The sequence below is a fragment of the Marmota flaviventris genome, chromosome 3, assembly GCF_047511675.1.
Source record: "Marmota flaviventris isolate mMarFla1 chromosome 3, mMarFla1.hap1, whole genome shotgun sequence".
In the NCBI taxonomy this organism is placed as follows: Eukaryota; Metazoa; Chordata; class Mammalia; order Rodentia; family Sciuridae; genus Marmota; species Marmota flaviventris.
The window spans coordinates 76,005,304-76,020,944 of NC_092500.1; the positions used below are offsets into that span (position 1 = coordinate 76,005,304).

General features: G+C 32.4%; 1 protein-coding gene across 5 annotated transcripts in view; it reads right to left on the minus strand.

Annotated features, from left to right (window-relative positions):
• Positions 1–15,641, minus strand: part of Redic1 (regulator of DNA class I crossover intermediates 1) — an 84,836-nt gene that overhangs the window by 61,760 nt on the left and 7,435 nt on the right. For all 5 annotated transcript variants that reach the window (XM_071609199.1, XM_071609198.1, XM_027934073.2 and 2 more), the window contains exon 2: positions 2,342–2,381. Coding sequence is in view for 4 of the 5 variants with exons in the window: in XM_071609198.1 (XP_071465299.1) it covers positions 2,342–2,381 (40 nt within the window). In the remaining variant the exon portion in view is untranslated. The remainder of the gene's footprint in view (positions 1–2,341; positions 2,382–15,641) is intronic.

Here is a 15,641-nt window from a genome sequence, read left to right on the forward strand (position 1 = left end):
TCAAATTACGTCTTTAATTGACCAAATTCAAAAACACTTGATTTGTGTAATATTAACTGAGCAAATATTATGTGCTAGACACTGTAACAAATTGTCTTTAAACATTTTCTATTCCATTAAATAATTCATAATACAATACCATAACTTCCTTAACATGTGAGTAGTTAGAAGGAAAAAGTCTAAGACAGGAAAAATTTTAACATAAGAGTCATATTTCCAAATAATTATATATCATATTTTCAAGAGGGTAAGGCTCATTCACATTAACTTCTTGGAATACTGTCAATTACAACCAACTTTAAAGGTTTTAAAAAACTTGTAAAAACTATAAAAGACTTGCCAACTATCAAACATAATAGTAAATGTTCTCTTATACAAAATATATCATAGATAAAGGGTACGCATACATATTTCATTTGAGTAATGTACAACCCTAAATTTGACTAAAATGTCTTTTAAATGATCATAGTATAATTCAGTAATAAAATAGTAGAAACCTTAGGATGAAAATATTTCTGTCCTTAAAAAAACTGCTGGGCATTGTAGCACACACACACATAATCCTAGCAGCTCAGGAGGCTGAGGCAGGAGGATTGCAATTTCCAAGCCATCCCCAACAATTTAGTGAAATCCTGGCTCAAAATAAAAAAATAAATAAATAAAGAGGGTTGGAAATGTGGCTCAGTGGTTTAGAGTCCCTGGATTCTATCACTGGACCAAAAAAATATATATATATATACCTATCAATGCTAGATCTTATACTTGATGGTGTACTGGAATTAAGAATATTATTTCTTGAGGCACTGTATTTTATGATAGATGAAATCATAGGAATCAGAGACACAATTGCAACTGAGTATGACAGGGGATGATATAAAATACTGTGGAAGGTTAATGTAATGGGGGAGGATGGGCAGATGGAGGGCAGGAGGACTAGGATTTTTTTAGGAAATGATTTCTAAGATAGATGCATGAGTCAGAGTTAGCCAAAGGGAGTAGAAATTAAAGGTTCCAAGAATAAGGGGAAACTACAAAGACTATCTGCAAAGTGAGTAGCCTTGATTCCAGGAAACATCCCAAGAGAGGTTTATCCCTGCTCAAGCTATCATACTACCCATAATCTCTGTTCCTAGAAAGGACAAGAGTATGTCACTGATTTACCTGATATGACCAGGCTCAATTTTTCTATCAAGTCTCACTTGGTAGAAAAAAACTAGAAAACAATCTGAATAAGAAAACTTTCAGAAAATCATAAATCAAATTTTAACTTAAAGCCATTAAAAAAGGAATAACCAGAGAGGCAGAAATAAAATCCAGAGAATGAGTCAAAGAAAGCATGGGATAAGTTTGTTTAAAAATAAAGGAAATGGCAGGCTACATTGGAAATATCATATTAAAGTAAGTTGGACTGAAAAACATTCTTTTGATTCAACAATAGAAGGTTCATTGTTGACATTAACAAGAATTGTACAGTGCAGCAGACTGAGAACTAAATGTGAAGTGAGAGTGAAGGGCCACAGAAGAAAAGGGAAAGGATCCAAAGAGGGCAACTATGCTGCCTTCACTGTCATTCCTTTTCATTTAAATATTACTACCTTTGACATATTAGTACACTAGGTTTTTGTTCCTTTGTTTTTACTCCTTTGGATTTTTTGTGAAAGGAATCTTTTTGCTTGTCTTCTTCGGTGAGTGGTTCTTTTGCTCAACATTATGTCCTTGAGATTGATCTACCTAATTACATGAAGTCGATACATACCATTACTTGAATATACCACAATCTGTTTGATAATTCTACTACTAACGGGTGTTTAGGTTATTCCCCTCTCTTATTCCTCTCTCTAGATGCACTTCTTTTTTCTCCTTCTTGTTTCTTTTTGTTTGCTATTTTAACAATAAAAGTGACCCAAACAATCTTATACATTATCTCTAAGTACACATGTATAAGAGTTTCTTTCAGACATATACCACTCAGTACATACATGCTCAACTTTATAACACAATCAGTAAAATAAAAAAGGACAAGTTAAAGCATGACAAAGGACAAGAGACCATTATAGTACTTTAGGCAGTAAATGATGATGTGAATTATAGTGCTAACACTATAATAGTGAGAAGAGGTCAGACTTGAAATATATTTTAGAACTAGAAGGACATAAATAATCAACAATAATCTTTAAATCTCTGTCTGAGAAAAAGTATTTAAACAAACTATCTACAAGGATGAAGACTAAAGAAAGATGATTGATTTGATTCACTTAGGTGAATTTATTAATAGTAGAAAATATTTCAGAAGGTCACGATTCACATAAGGATAACACAAGTAAAAATATATCTTCCTCACCTTTTGTTTTCTCCTCTCCTGCTTGATCAGAACCCTGGTTCTAAAAATGGAAGCAAGACAGAAGATACAGTGATTAAAGAAATGACTTTAAAGACAATTGCCACCAGGTGTGGTGGTGCATGCATGTAATTCCAGCAGCTTGAGAGGCTGAGGCACGAGGATAATGAATTCAAAGCTAGCATCAGCAAAAGCAAAGCACTAAGCAACTCGGTGAGATCCTGTCTCTACACACTTTATGTATCTAATAAAAATGATCCATGCCATCAGATATAACTTTCCTATGTTCACATACAAATATATGACCAGTGAAACTCCATATCATGTACAACCATGAGCATGGAATCCTAATAAGTTACACTCCATGTATGTATAGTATGTCAAACTGCACTCTACTGTCATGTTATCTTAAAAGAATAAAAAATGATTCATACCAAAAAATTTGCACATAATCCAAAAAATTTGCCAGTGAATCATCAAGTCATTTGCATTCTACATTGACTATTACAATATTATGTAGCCAATTTACCAAAATTAAATTTTAAAAGGTTACTTTGATCTTATGCAAATGCTCTCCAACATATTTTACTACATGGGAAAGCACTCTAAAACATATATCTGATTATCACTTAAGAATAGAACTTCCATAGAATGGTCCGAATTTAGTTTTCAACTCTTGTTTTTTGGTTATCCACTTCATGAACTCATTCCCAAAGTAAAATCTATATATAGTACTCTTTTCCATGTTAAGATACTTTCTTCATCATATATTCATATTTAAAACTTTCAATACTTTCAAGACTCCATTCATAGACCAATCTATTAATGAAATCTATCTGTACTTTATAAAATAACTTTTATTAGAGTTTCTCTAATTTTTGTCTTAATATTTGAAAGATCAGAGACTTAGTGGTAGGAAGAAGGGTGAGAATAAGGATACTCCTTTTTAAACTAATGACTATTTTATCCTGGAAAAAATTTTATTTTTTACAGTACTGGAACTTGAACCCAATGGTACTCTACCATTGGTTACAGTCACAGGTCTTTTATTTTTTTATTTTGAGACAGTCTTAAGTTGCAGAGACTGTCCCCTTATGATACTTCTGCCTCAGCTTCCCAAGTATCTGGGATTATAGGTGTGTACCATGACACCCAGCCTGGAAAGTGGATTTTTAAAGAAATACATTACAATCATCTTGTTCAATGAAAGTCTGAATGAACAATATTAGCTATCATTATAGCTATGTACTTTAAAGAAAATCTGGAGGTTTTTCTCATAGAACACTCTACAAGTAATTCATTCTGTATAGTAGGAATATAAATATTTGTTATTCTTTGCTAAGGAAAAAAATGAGAGAAGTGTAAAGGGTTAAGGGAAGGAAAATTAGAAAAAAAGGGGGGGGGGAGAAAGAAAAAAAGAGAGATGGAAGGGAACCATACTGACAACAGAATTGTGAACTTCTGACCTTTGATAATCTTTCTAGTAAGAAAACATTTAAAAGAAAATGCTGGGCTGGGGTTATGGCTCAGTGGTAGAACATTTGCCTAGCATGTGTGAGGAACTGGAGTCAATTCTCAGCACTGCATATAAGTGAATAAAATAAAGATTCATCAACATCTTTAAAAAATAAAATGCTAAAAAAATCCTTAAAAAATCCAAGATATGGAGTCAACCTGGGTACCCATCAATAGATGAATTGGTTAAATAAAAAAAAAGTGGTGTATGCATACATTCAGCCATTAAAAGGAACATAATCATGTTATTTTTAGGAAAATGGATGGCATTGAAAGTTATCATGTTAAGGAAAATAAGACAGACATAGAAATACAAGTATCATATTTTGTCTCTCATATGTGGAAACTAAAAAGAAGATGTCTTAAAATAAAAGTCAGACTATTAAAGAAAGGAAAAGGCAGGATGCCTGGGGGAAGGGGGGGGCATATATAGTAAGACAGTAGTAGTAAGGCAGGTATATATGAACAAAGCATGATATATACATGTATGGAAATATTGCAGTGAAACTCATTAATCTGTATAATTAATATGAATCAATAATTTTTTTTTTTTTTTTTTTTTTTTTAATTTTTTATTGTGGGTTGTTCAAAACATTACAAATTTCTTGACATATCATATTCCACACTTTGATTCAAGTGGGTTATGAACTCCCACCTTCACCCCATACACAGATTGCAGAATCACATCAGTTACTCATCCATTGATTTACAAATTGCCATACTAGTGTCTGTTGTGCTCCACTGCCTTTCCCATCCTCCACCCTCCCCCCTCCCCACCTCTCCCCTCCCCTCCCCTCCTCTCTCTCTACCTCCTCCACTGTATAACCCTGAGGGTCTCCTTCCATTACCATGCAATTTCCCTTCTCTCTCCCTTTCCCTCCCACCTCTCATCCCTGTTAAATGTTAATCTTCTTCTCCTGTTCTTCGTCCCTACACTGTTCTTAGTTACTCTCCTTATATCAAAGAAGACATTTGGCATTTGTTTTTTAGGGATTGGCTAGCTTCACTTAGCATAATCTGCTCTAATGCCATCCATTTCCCTGTAAATTCTATGATTTTGTCATTTTTTAATGCAGAGTAATACTCCATTGTGTATAAATGCCACATTTTTTTTATCCATTCGTCTATTGAAGGGCATCTAGGTTGGTTCCACAGTCTTGCTATTGTGAACTGTGCTGCTATGAACATCGATGTAGCAGTGTCCCTGTAGCATGCTCTTTTTAGGTCTTTAGGGAATAGACCAAGAAGGGGAATAGCTGGGTCAAATGGTGGCTCCATTCCCAGCTTTCCAAGAAATCTCCATACTGCTTTCCAAATTGGCTGCACCAATCTGCAGTCCCACCAGCAAAGACACTTCAAAGAAAGAAAACTACAGACCAATATCTCTAATGAACCTAGATGCAAAAATCCTCAATAAAATTCTGGCGAATCGGATACAAAAACATATCAAAAAAATTGTACACCATGATCAAGTAGGATTCATCCCTGGGATGCAAGGCTGGTTCAATATACGGAAATCAATAAATGTTATTCACCACATCAATAGACTTAAAAATAAGAACCATATGATCATCTCGATAGATGCGGAAAAAGCATTTGACAAAGTACAGCATCCCTTTATGTTCAAAACTCTAGAAAAACTAGGGATAACAGGAACATACCTCAATATTGTAAAAGCAATCTATGCTAAGCCTCAGGCTAGCATCATTCTGAATGGAGAAAAACTGAAGGCATTCCCTCTAAAATCTGGAACTAGACAGGGATGCCCTCTCTCTCCACTTCTGTTCAACATAGTTCTCGAAACACTGGCCAGAGCAATTAGACAGACGAAAGAAATTAAAGGCATAAAAATAGGAAAAGAAGAACTTAAATTATCACTATTTGCAGATGATATGATTCTATACCTAGCAGACCCAAAAGGCTCTACAAAGAAACTATTAGAGCTAATAAATGAATTCAGCAAAGTGGCAGGATATAAAATCAACACACATAAATCAAAGGCATTCCTGTATATCAGCGACAAATCCTCTGAATTGGAAATGAGGACAACCACTCCATTCAAAATATCTTCAAAAAAAATAAAATACTTGGGAATCAACCTAACAAAAGAGGTGAAAGACTTATACAATGAAAACTACAGAACCCTAAAGAGAGAAATAGAAGAAGATCTTAGAAGATGGAAAAATATACCCTGTTCATGGATAGGCAGAACTAACATCATCAAAATGGCGATATTACCAAAAGTTCTCTATAGGTTTAATGCAATGCCAATCAAAATCCCAACGGCATTTCTTGTAGAAATAGAGAAAGCAATCATGAAATTCATATGGAAAAATAAAAGACCCAGAATAGCAAAAACAATGCTAAGCAGGAAGTGTGAATCAGGCGGTATAGCGATACCAGACTTCAAACTATACTACAGAGCAATAGTAACAAAAACAGCATGGTACTGGTACCAAAACAGGCGGGTGGACCAATGGTACAGAATAGAGGACACAGAAACCAATCCACAAAACTACAACTATCTTATATTTGATAAAGGGGCTAAAAGCATGCAATGGAGGAAGGATAGCATCTTCAACAAATGGTGCTGGGAAAACTGGAAATCCATATGCAACAAAATGAAACTGAATCCCTTTCTCTCGCCATGCACAAAAGTGAATTCAAAATGGATCAAGGAGCTTGATATCAAATCAGAGACGCGCCGTCTGATAGAAGAAAAAGTTGGCTACGATCTACAGTCGGTGGGGTCGGGCTCCAAATTCCTCAATAGGACACCCATAGCACAAAAGTTAATAACTAGAATCAACAAATGGGACTTACTCAAACTAAAAAGTTTTTTCTCAGCAAAAGAAACAATAAGAGAGGTAAATAGGGAGCCTACACCCTGGGAACAAATCTTTACTCCTCACACTTCAGATAGAGCCCTAATATCCAGAGTATACAAAGAACTCAAAAAATTAGACAATAAGAAAACAAACAACCCAATCAACAAATGGGCCAAGGACCTGAACAGACACTTCTCAGAGGAGGACATACAGTCAATCAACAAGTACATGAAAAAATGCTCAACATCTCTAGCTGTCAGAGAAATGCAAATCAAAACCACCCTAAGATACCATCTCACTCCAGTAAGATTGTCAGCCATTAGGAAGTGAATCAATAATTATAATAAAAATTTTAAAACAATAAGAAATTTGCCAAAGAATTGTTATAAACAGAACTAAACCATAAATTTTCATGGTGCATACAGGCAGTATTGAAGCTACATCAGAAATTAAATACTATAGGTGTTATATAAATACTGTACATTATCTGTCTTAAATTGCTCTTTTGTTTTTTTCGTGTGTGGTTTTACTTTTTTTTAGTTCCCTGATTAGTTTATATTCCTAGGGGCATGATGCCATGCAAAAGAAACTGTTTCAGAATGTTAACATCTTATAATAATATGTTCAGCAAATAAAATTAGAAAATATAAAGAAAATTAAAAGAGCAATAAATAACTAGCAGATGAAAAATATTCTATGCTTTGAACTACAGTGTAATTAATATTAAACTAAAACATCAACATCTAACAGTATTAGTTAGGGGACTAATTAAGATTCAAGACAGTTATTAGCCTAGAAAACGTACTTGGCAGGTTTATCTGATGTGTTAGGAATAGTAATGATAAATGTCAAAATGCTATGGCTTTTAAATACTTTTCTCTTACAAGATAAAAGTTTTAAAAGATGTATGAACTACAAGAGGAAAGATATTGAGGGGAAAAAATTGTAAAGCCAATAAAGCAGAAATCTATATAATACTCAGAAGAGAGAACCTAATTAAAACAAGTTCTCAGAGACTTGTTAAATCAAGAAAAAAAACTGAATATATTCATAGTTCTATTAGGAATGTTTCTAAAATTTGGAAATATTCATGGACTATTATACACACTTTCATCAAATTTAATTAACTAATATTTAGATGCAACCTGGCTTCTCATTTTATAGCTAAAATCTTGGTAAGTTTTCCACACAAACATTCCTGGTAGTCTTACAGATAATAAGATTTTAATAAGCAACATTATAAATATAAAAAATAATAATTTCCTACAAACATACTTTATGTAAACCTGAAAGAAATCAGGGTAGGCAATGAACGTAGATCATCCTAAGGCTTATGGTTAAGTTTCAAGAACAGTAAGTCTCAGTTGTTCCTATTTAACAGATGTTTCTCACAGACAGAATTCTATGTATTGAACTATTAAAATATTAATATTTCTATTATTGAACTATTAAAATATTAATATTATATTGTCAAATCTATAAAATATTCTATAGGAAAACAATTTTAAAAAATGTTTATAAAAATTAAAATTACATATACAGATACCGATATGTCTAGATATCTACATATATTTCTTTTTTTTTTTTTAATTTTTATTGCTGGTTGTTCAAAACATTACATAGTTCTTGATATATCATATTTCACACTTTGATTCAAGTGGGTTATGAACTCCCATTTTTACCCCGTATACAGATTGCAGAATCACATCAGTTACACATACATTGATTTACATATTGCCATACTAGTGTCTGTTGTATTCTGCTGCCTTTCCTATCCTCTACTATCCCCCCTCCCCTCCCCTCCCCTCTTCTCTGTCTACCCCCTCTACTGTCATTCATTTCTCCCCCTTGTATTATTTTTCCCTTTCCCCCCACTTCCTCTTGTATGTAATTTTGTATAACCCTGAGGGTCTCCTTCCATTTCCATGCAATTTCCCTTCTCTCTCCCTTTCCCTCCCACCTCTCATCCCTGTTTAATGTTAAGCTTCTTCTCATGCTCTTCGTCCCTACTCTGTTCTTAGTTACTCTCCTTATATCAAAGAAGACATTTGGCATTTGTTTTTTAGGGATTGGCTAGCTTCACTTAGCATAATCTGCCCTAATGCCATCCATTTCCCTGCAAATTCTATGATTTTGTCATTTTTTAATGCAGAGTAATACTTCAGTATCTCTGTATCTGTAGATATCTCTATGGAGATACATAAAGAGCTATCTCAATAGATAAAGCACTCGCACTCGTGCTCTCGCTCTCTCTCTCTCTCTATCTCCAGGAACATTAAAATAAAAATTTCTTTTTTATTAGTTCCTTTTAGTTATATATAATATTATGATTCATTTTGACATAATTATACAAGTATGGAATATAATTTGCTATACTTCAGTCCCCAATATTTCCCTTTTCCCTCCCTGTTCTCCTTGTTCTCTTCTGTCTACTCTACTGGTCTTTCTGCTATTCCTGTATAGTTTTGTTTTTGATTTTGTTGTTTCAATTAGTGCTTTGTGGATGTACATTTACTGTGATTTACTCATATGTATACACAGGAAAGTTAGGTCAGAGTCCACAATTCTTCCCTTTTTCTGTTCCTCCTCCCTCACCCTCAATCCCCTTTCTCTACACCACTGAGTTTTCATATAAAATATTTTAGAGGTTTGACAGCATAAAACTAATATTTTAATACTTGAATCTCAGTGAAGTATTTAATCTTTCCTATTTACATGGAATCTCCCCCCCCACACACACTATTCTTTATTTTTCTCCCTTATTTTGCTGCAGCTCCTGTATGTATGTATGTATGTGTGTGTGTGTGTGTGTATGTGTGTGTGTGTGTGTGTATATATATATATATATATATATATATATATATATATATATATATATATATATATATTTTTTTTTTTTTAAATCAACCTTTAACTTTCTGGGCTCATTTCACTTTTCATGATGGTCTCCAGTTTCATCCATTTACCAGCAAATGTCATAATTTTATTCTTCTTTTTTGGATGAGTAATACTCCTTTGGGTGGAAGTAACACATTTTCTTTATCCATTCATCTGTTGGTGGGTACCTAGGTTAGTTTCATAGCTTGGTTATTGTGAATAGTGCTGCTATAAACATTGATGTGGTTGTACTCCTGTAGTATATTGATTTTAGACCTTTGAATATATATGAAGGAGTAGGTTAGCTGGGTCATATGGTGGTTCCATTCCTAATATTTTGAGAAATCTTCAGACCGCTTTCAAGAATGGTTGAACCACTGCAGTCCCATCAACAGTGTATGAGTGTACCTTTTACTTAATATCCTCACAACACAAAATATTCTTTATTTCAACTGTCAGAAGGCTAAACAAAAAAACATGAGCAGGAAAATTATTTCTTGAATTCATGTAATTAATTACTTAAGCTAAATTTGTCTCTAATACTTTGTTACTAATGGTTTTCAGAAGAAAGTGCTTTTTCAATATGAATTTATTATACTTAAATTCTCTTCACAAAACTTTCCACGGTAGTCTTTAAAATTATATTTGGTTAATAAATTTAAAACTATTAAACACTCAATCAACAATTCTACATGAACCATATTATTTTTACTTGAGAAAATGCTCTCCTTATAGTTGCTGAAGTACCTGGTAAGGTCAGAGCAAATTTTGCCAAATGGAAAACAGTGTCAATTTTATTTTTAATTTTTTTAAACTGATAGAAAAAAAAATAAGAATATATTTACAGGATACCATGTGATGTGTTGATACATGTATATATTATATATGTTTAAATCATGTTAAACATAGCCATCTCCTCATTTATCATTTCTTTATGGTAAAAAAATTAAAAATAATTTCTTATAGTTTTTTGACATTTAAAATATATAATTATTATCTATAGTCACCCTACTGTGCAACAGCACACCAGAACCTTTTATAAACATAACTTAACACTCATTGATAACCTTTCCCACCTCCTACTTTGTTTTCATTTAGCCAAAACATTTTCACATGTACATCTTTTCTAAACCATTTAAAGTAACTTCCTTATTTCTAAAGACAAAATTAACAAATAAATATGTTTTAAATATTTCTTCAAATTTAGATGGTATAAAACTGAGATTTTCCAATTTAATTCATATTAAATTGAATATGTGAAATATAAAATTAACCAATTAAAAATATGTATTTAATCAAAAAGGTTTTTCTAACAGTCACAATATTTCAATACAGAATCTGAATTCCAAAAATAAAGTTTCAAAATTACATTTTGTACAGGATAAACCTTTAAAATTTTATTTTCTAAAAGCTTCAAACACTGAAATATTTGGTCATTCCAATTATACAGTACTCTGAATAAATACTCCCACTAGTTTTTTTAAAAAATTGCCATCAAAATTTAGATGACTTGTTTATCAAAATATTTAATAACTACATAGGACCCACAGATTGATATATAAAGTAATTCTTCAGACTCAAACGTGTGACATCTAATAAAAGTAACCAAAGAAAGTTAACAATAAAATACCAAAGCATTCTTTTTTAAATACAGCATCAATTTTGTCTCAAAAATAATGTAGTTCAATTTATTATACTGTATATATAAAATAACTTGGAACTTTTGACAACTGCCGCTTCTATTAGATAAAATATCTTGCTTCTTTGGCTGCAGCTATGTAATTAATATATGTAAACCCAAATAATTCAAAGTATATCTCAGTTACACAGGTTGAATAATTGAGTAAGAACCCTGTTTTACTCATAAAGCTATGATCCATCAAATTTATATTCATATTATGATTCAGGAATCATTTTATCTTTATCTTTTATCCTTATCATTTATGTTTATGGAATTCACTTTATGAAACTTTATGCAATTCATAATTGTATTCATAATAATATCAGATGTATTATCTTTGACAAAATGAGCTTCTAAGAATTTCTCTTTGATTCATGAATTAAATGAAATAATTATTGGAATTATTTTCTGTGTGGTATCTGGTGACACTCATGGAAAACTGGCATCATTCGACTGCTTATGAAGTTCTGCTAGTAAATTTACACATTTATAGTCATTACTTGCCTTTTTGAATACACACAAGAAAATTTTAAATTAAGAAGTCATTCAATCTAAATGAAAAGTCATATTTCACAGAGTACTAGGTAAATGCACATTTTGCAGCTAAATGTTAAGTTAATGTCTACTGGTATCTCCTCAAAATAATTACTAAATTGGAAAGCAAATACTGATATTTTTTTCAGTACATTTATGTCTTCAGATTTTTATGTGGTCATCAATACAACTATGGGGGATGCTGGATATTGATAAACATATTGTGCACAAGTTATAGGTTCACTGATTTCCTTGAAAAGTGAAATATCCATGCTTACTATTTCACTAAGCATTAAGTTTTCCTTTATTTGAGCTCCCTGTTGCCAAAAAAAAATTGTTACAAAAGCATTATCAAACAGATGATAAAACAGTTGTTGACAAAGCTATTCTAGCAATAGCATTCTTTCAATTCAATAACATGCTTTCTGACAGGACTAGCTTGTATATTTCACATATATTTCATTAACTCCTAATTTAAAATTCCCCTTATTTCAGAGAGCTGTACAAACCCCTTAGACCTTAACTTGCAATGTTATAATGGCTAGATACATCAAATGGACAGCAGAGACAACCCAAATAAATACTTTTTCCACACTACCCAGCAAGTTTTGTCTCTAACTACTCATGTCCCAGCATAATTTCTTTTGGCATAAAGTACCTTTCATGCTGTATTTAAAAGGAACTCTTATTATTTCATTTGGAGAGTATCAAATAAAGATCTGGAGTACCACTGGATTTCAGATTTAACCAGGTTAAAATGAGAACTGTCTTCATTGCACATATGGCCCACACACAAATAGAACTACGGCAGAGATTTTAAAAATGATATTCACTGAATTTATGATGGCTCATTGTAATGGGACTATTAACAATAGTTTATATGTAGTTAAAAAAAACTCTAAGACAAATGCTAAATTAAGTATGACCCTAGGACAACACACAAACCTTGACTGTCAAACTGGGATGATGTTCACTAAAACCTGAGTAATATCCACATTTAAAAGATGAGTAAAGAGAGATATAAAGACAAAGGCTAATTTCCTGAAAAGCCAATTAAGCTTAAGTTTCAGGACCATTTACCTGAATGTACCCCTTCCAAGGCTCTGTATCTATATTCATTTTCCTTAGAGGGCTCACCTACAACCTGGATCCACTGTTGTATAGAGAGTTTTAATAATCAAACCAAATTTTCAAAGCCTGTAATCCCTACAAAGTAAACTAGAATTTGTGTTGATTGGATTTGAAGAATATATAGTTATACCCAAAATTTTTTTAAATAGTATTAATTTTCTTTTCTAACAGAATCCTAACTGATACCACTATCATGGAGTCTTCTCAGCTATATCCCAATCTATATAATATGAACACTACAAATAGTCATAAAATATCATTTACATTGGTTACTTCTGAATTTCTATGGCTCCTCAATAACAGAAAAATTGCAACTTCTTTGGCTTTCAAATTCACTATCAAGCACACACATACATTTTAAAATTTTAATCTTATTTCCAAGTACTTATGCAGTTTTATTTCTCCCTCTCCATCTGAACTTTCATATTTAATTCTGATTAGTCAAAACCACAGCTAAAACTATCATATGTTCACATTACCTATTTATAATATCATATATTTGGGCCTCTGATCTTAAACATTTTCAAACTTAAGATGATATTTTACTCCCTTGATAAACTATGAAACTCTCAGAATGTGACTAAATTTTAGTAGCTTTGTACTCCCATGTGGCACAGTGCTTGCTATACAGCATCTAGTTTTTTTGCTTGATGAACTAGATCTAAGCCTGTATCCATAAATGGTAGCCTCTCCCTTACCTCAATACCAACAGATCTTCACTTGTGCCTTTTATTGACATTGGTTGTATTCTTTGACTAAAATTATTAAAATAAATCTCTTTAATTAAAAAAATTCTTATACTAAGCCAGACACAGTGGTGTATGTGTATAATCCCAGTAATTTGGGAAGCGGATGCAGGAGCATTACAAATTCAAAGCCAGCATCAGCAAATCAGTGAGACTCCATCTCAGAATTTTAAAAAGGGCTGGGATGTTGCTCATGGCAAAGCACCCATGGGTTCAATCCCTAGTATCCCTCTCCAAAATTCTTACATTTAATTTGAGTACTGTATTTATAGATCTATAGTCAATCTAACTCTGAATAGCATTTTCTGGCCCAAAAAGTGCTTCCATCTTTATAGTGTCCTTTCTTGCTACCACCTTCATGCCTAGCTAGGAATTTGGTGAAACAAGTCATTGATTGATAAAGAAAATAATTTTTTTTAAAAAATCAATGCTTTCATCTGTCCTCTTTCAAATTTGTACATTGATCCAATTAGCAAACAAAGTTTCAGCAGTGACTTCTAGCAGTAAAAAAACAAACAAAAGAGTTCTAGGTCAATGATTCCCAGACAAGTAATTTTCAAAAAATGATATTTAACTGATGGAAATGATACAGAATTGATATTTTAAATTTATCAAGAAAGGGTTTAAAAAAGGGAAGTGTGAATTTTAATATATGAAAAGGTCAAAAAATATATAATTTTAGGAAAAAAAACAGTCTATTAAATCAAAAACCTGACATTATGGCTTATTAGTGAGTTCTGGTGACAGTAGCTTGGGAATTACTATCATACACATGTCAATTAGTCTCTGCTTAGACCAACTTTCTTATACTTAATGAGACTTTGGTTTGAAACAAAACATTATATTTTGAAAAGATATCAAAGACTACAATACTAAAGCCAACCAAGTAAACAATTAAAAAAGGAAAATAAGGGAAATATACTTCTTCCCCAGTGACCAGCTCTTTCCCTCATAAAAAGACATTTTATGTGTGACTAATAAAACACTTATATTGGAGATCAGGTAAAGGTCAAATGCCAGTTTGTTTTATATTAGAATAGTTGTAAAGACCTTTGCAACTGTAAAATTGTAAAGATGCTCCTATCAAATGATTCTGCAATTAAACAGTATATCAAGTTTTTGTAATATAAAACAAGAACACTCTGGTTCAGATAAGCATATGTAATCAGGTTGCTACTCCCAAAACATAAGTTTGTTGTAGCCTGTTTCATTCATTTACTTGACACAAAATATTCATATCCCCTATTTAAATGTCTTAATGCAGACCCACCTATCTGCCAAATAACTTTTTCAAGTTCTTTAATATTATACCTTCCCTTCCAATTCATCTCTTCTAAGCCTCCTCTGAAGACTAGTTCTCCAAGCTGATAATTTATTTATGCAGACCCATCTATCTGCCAAATAATTTTTTCAAGTTCTTTAATATTATACCTCCCCTTCCAATTCATCTCTTCTAAGCCTCCTCCACAAACTAGTTCTCCAAGTTGATCATTTATTTACCTCACCTTCTTTTTGACTTTAAGAACCTGTATTTCATTGCATCTTTGAATGCTTAGCTTCTGTGCTATCCAATACTGCTTATTGTAACTTTCTGTTTCTTTGCTCTTGAAATATCCACAGCCCTTTATTTGTGCCACTTTTTACAATACTTTTTTTTAAGCATAGCAGTTAAGCACATTGGGCTCATATCCTAAAAACTCTACTATTGACCAGCTGACTGACTCTAGGGAAGTCACCTAATATTAACTATGCTTCAGTTTCCCCATCATAAAATGAGGATAAAATTCCTATTTACCTCATAAGATTCTTGTAAGGATATAATACGCTAAGTACAGTGCTTGTTGCCTATTACAGTGATTTGTCTAATTCAAATCTCAACATTCCATCATAAGATACTTTTTGTGGAACCAGAATGGTATCTTTTTATTTTATGCATGCTCCTGTTTAAGTTAATGCCCTAAACAAGTAGGCATGCAAAAATATAATTCTTG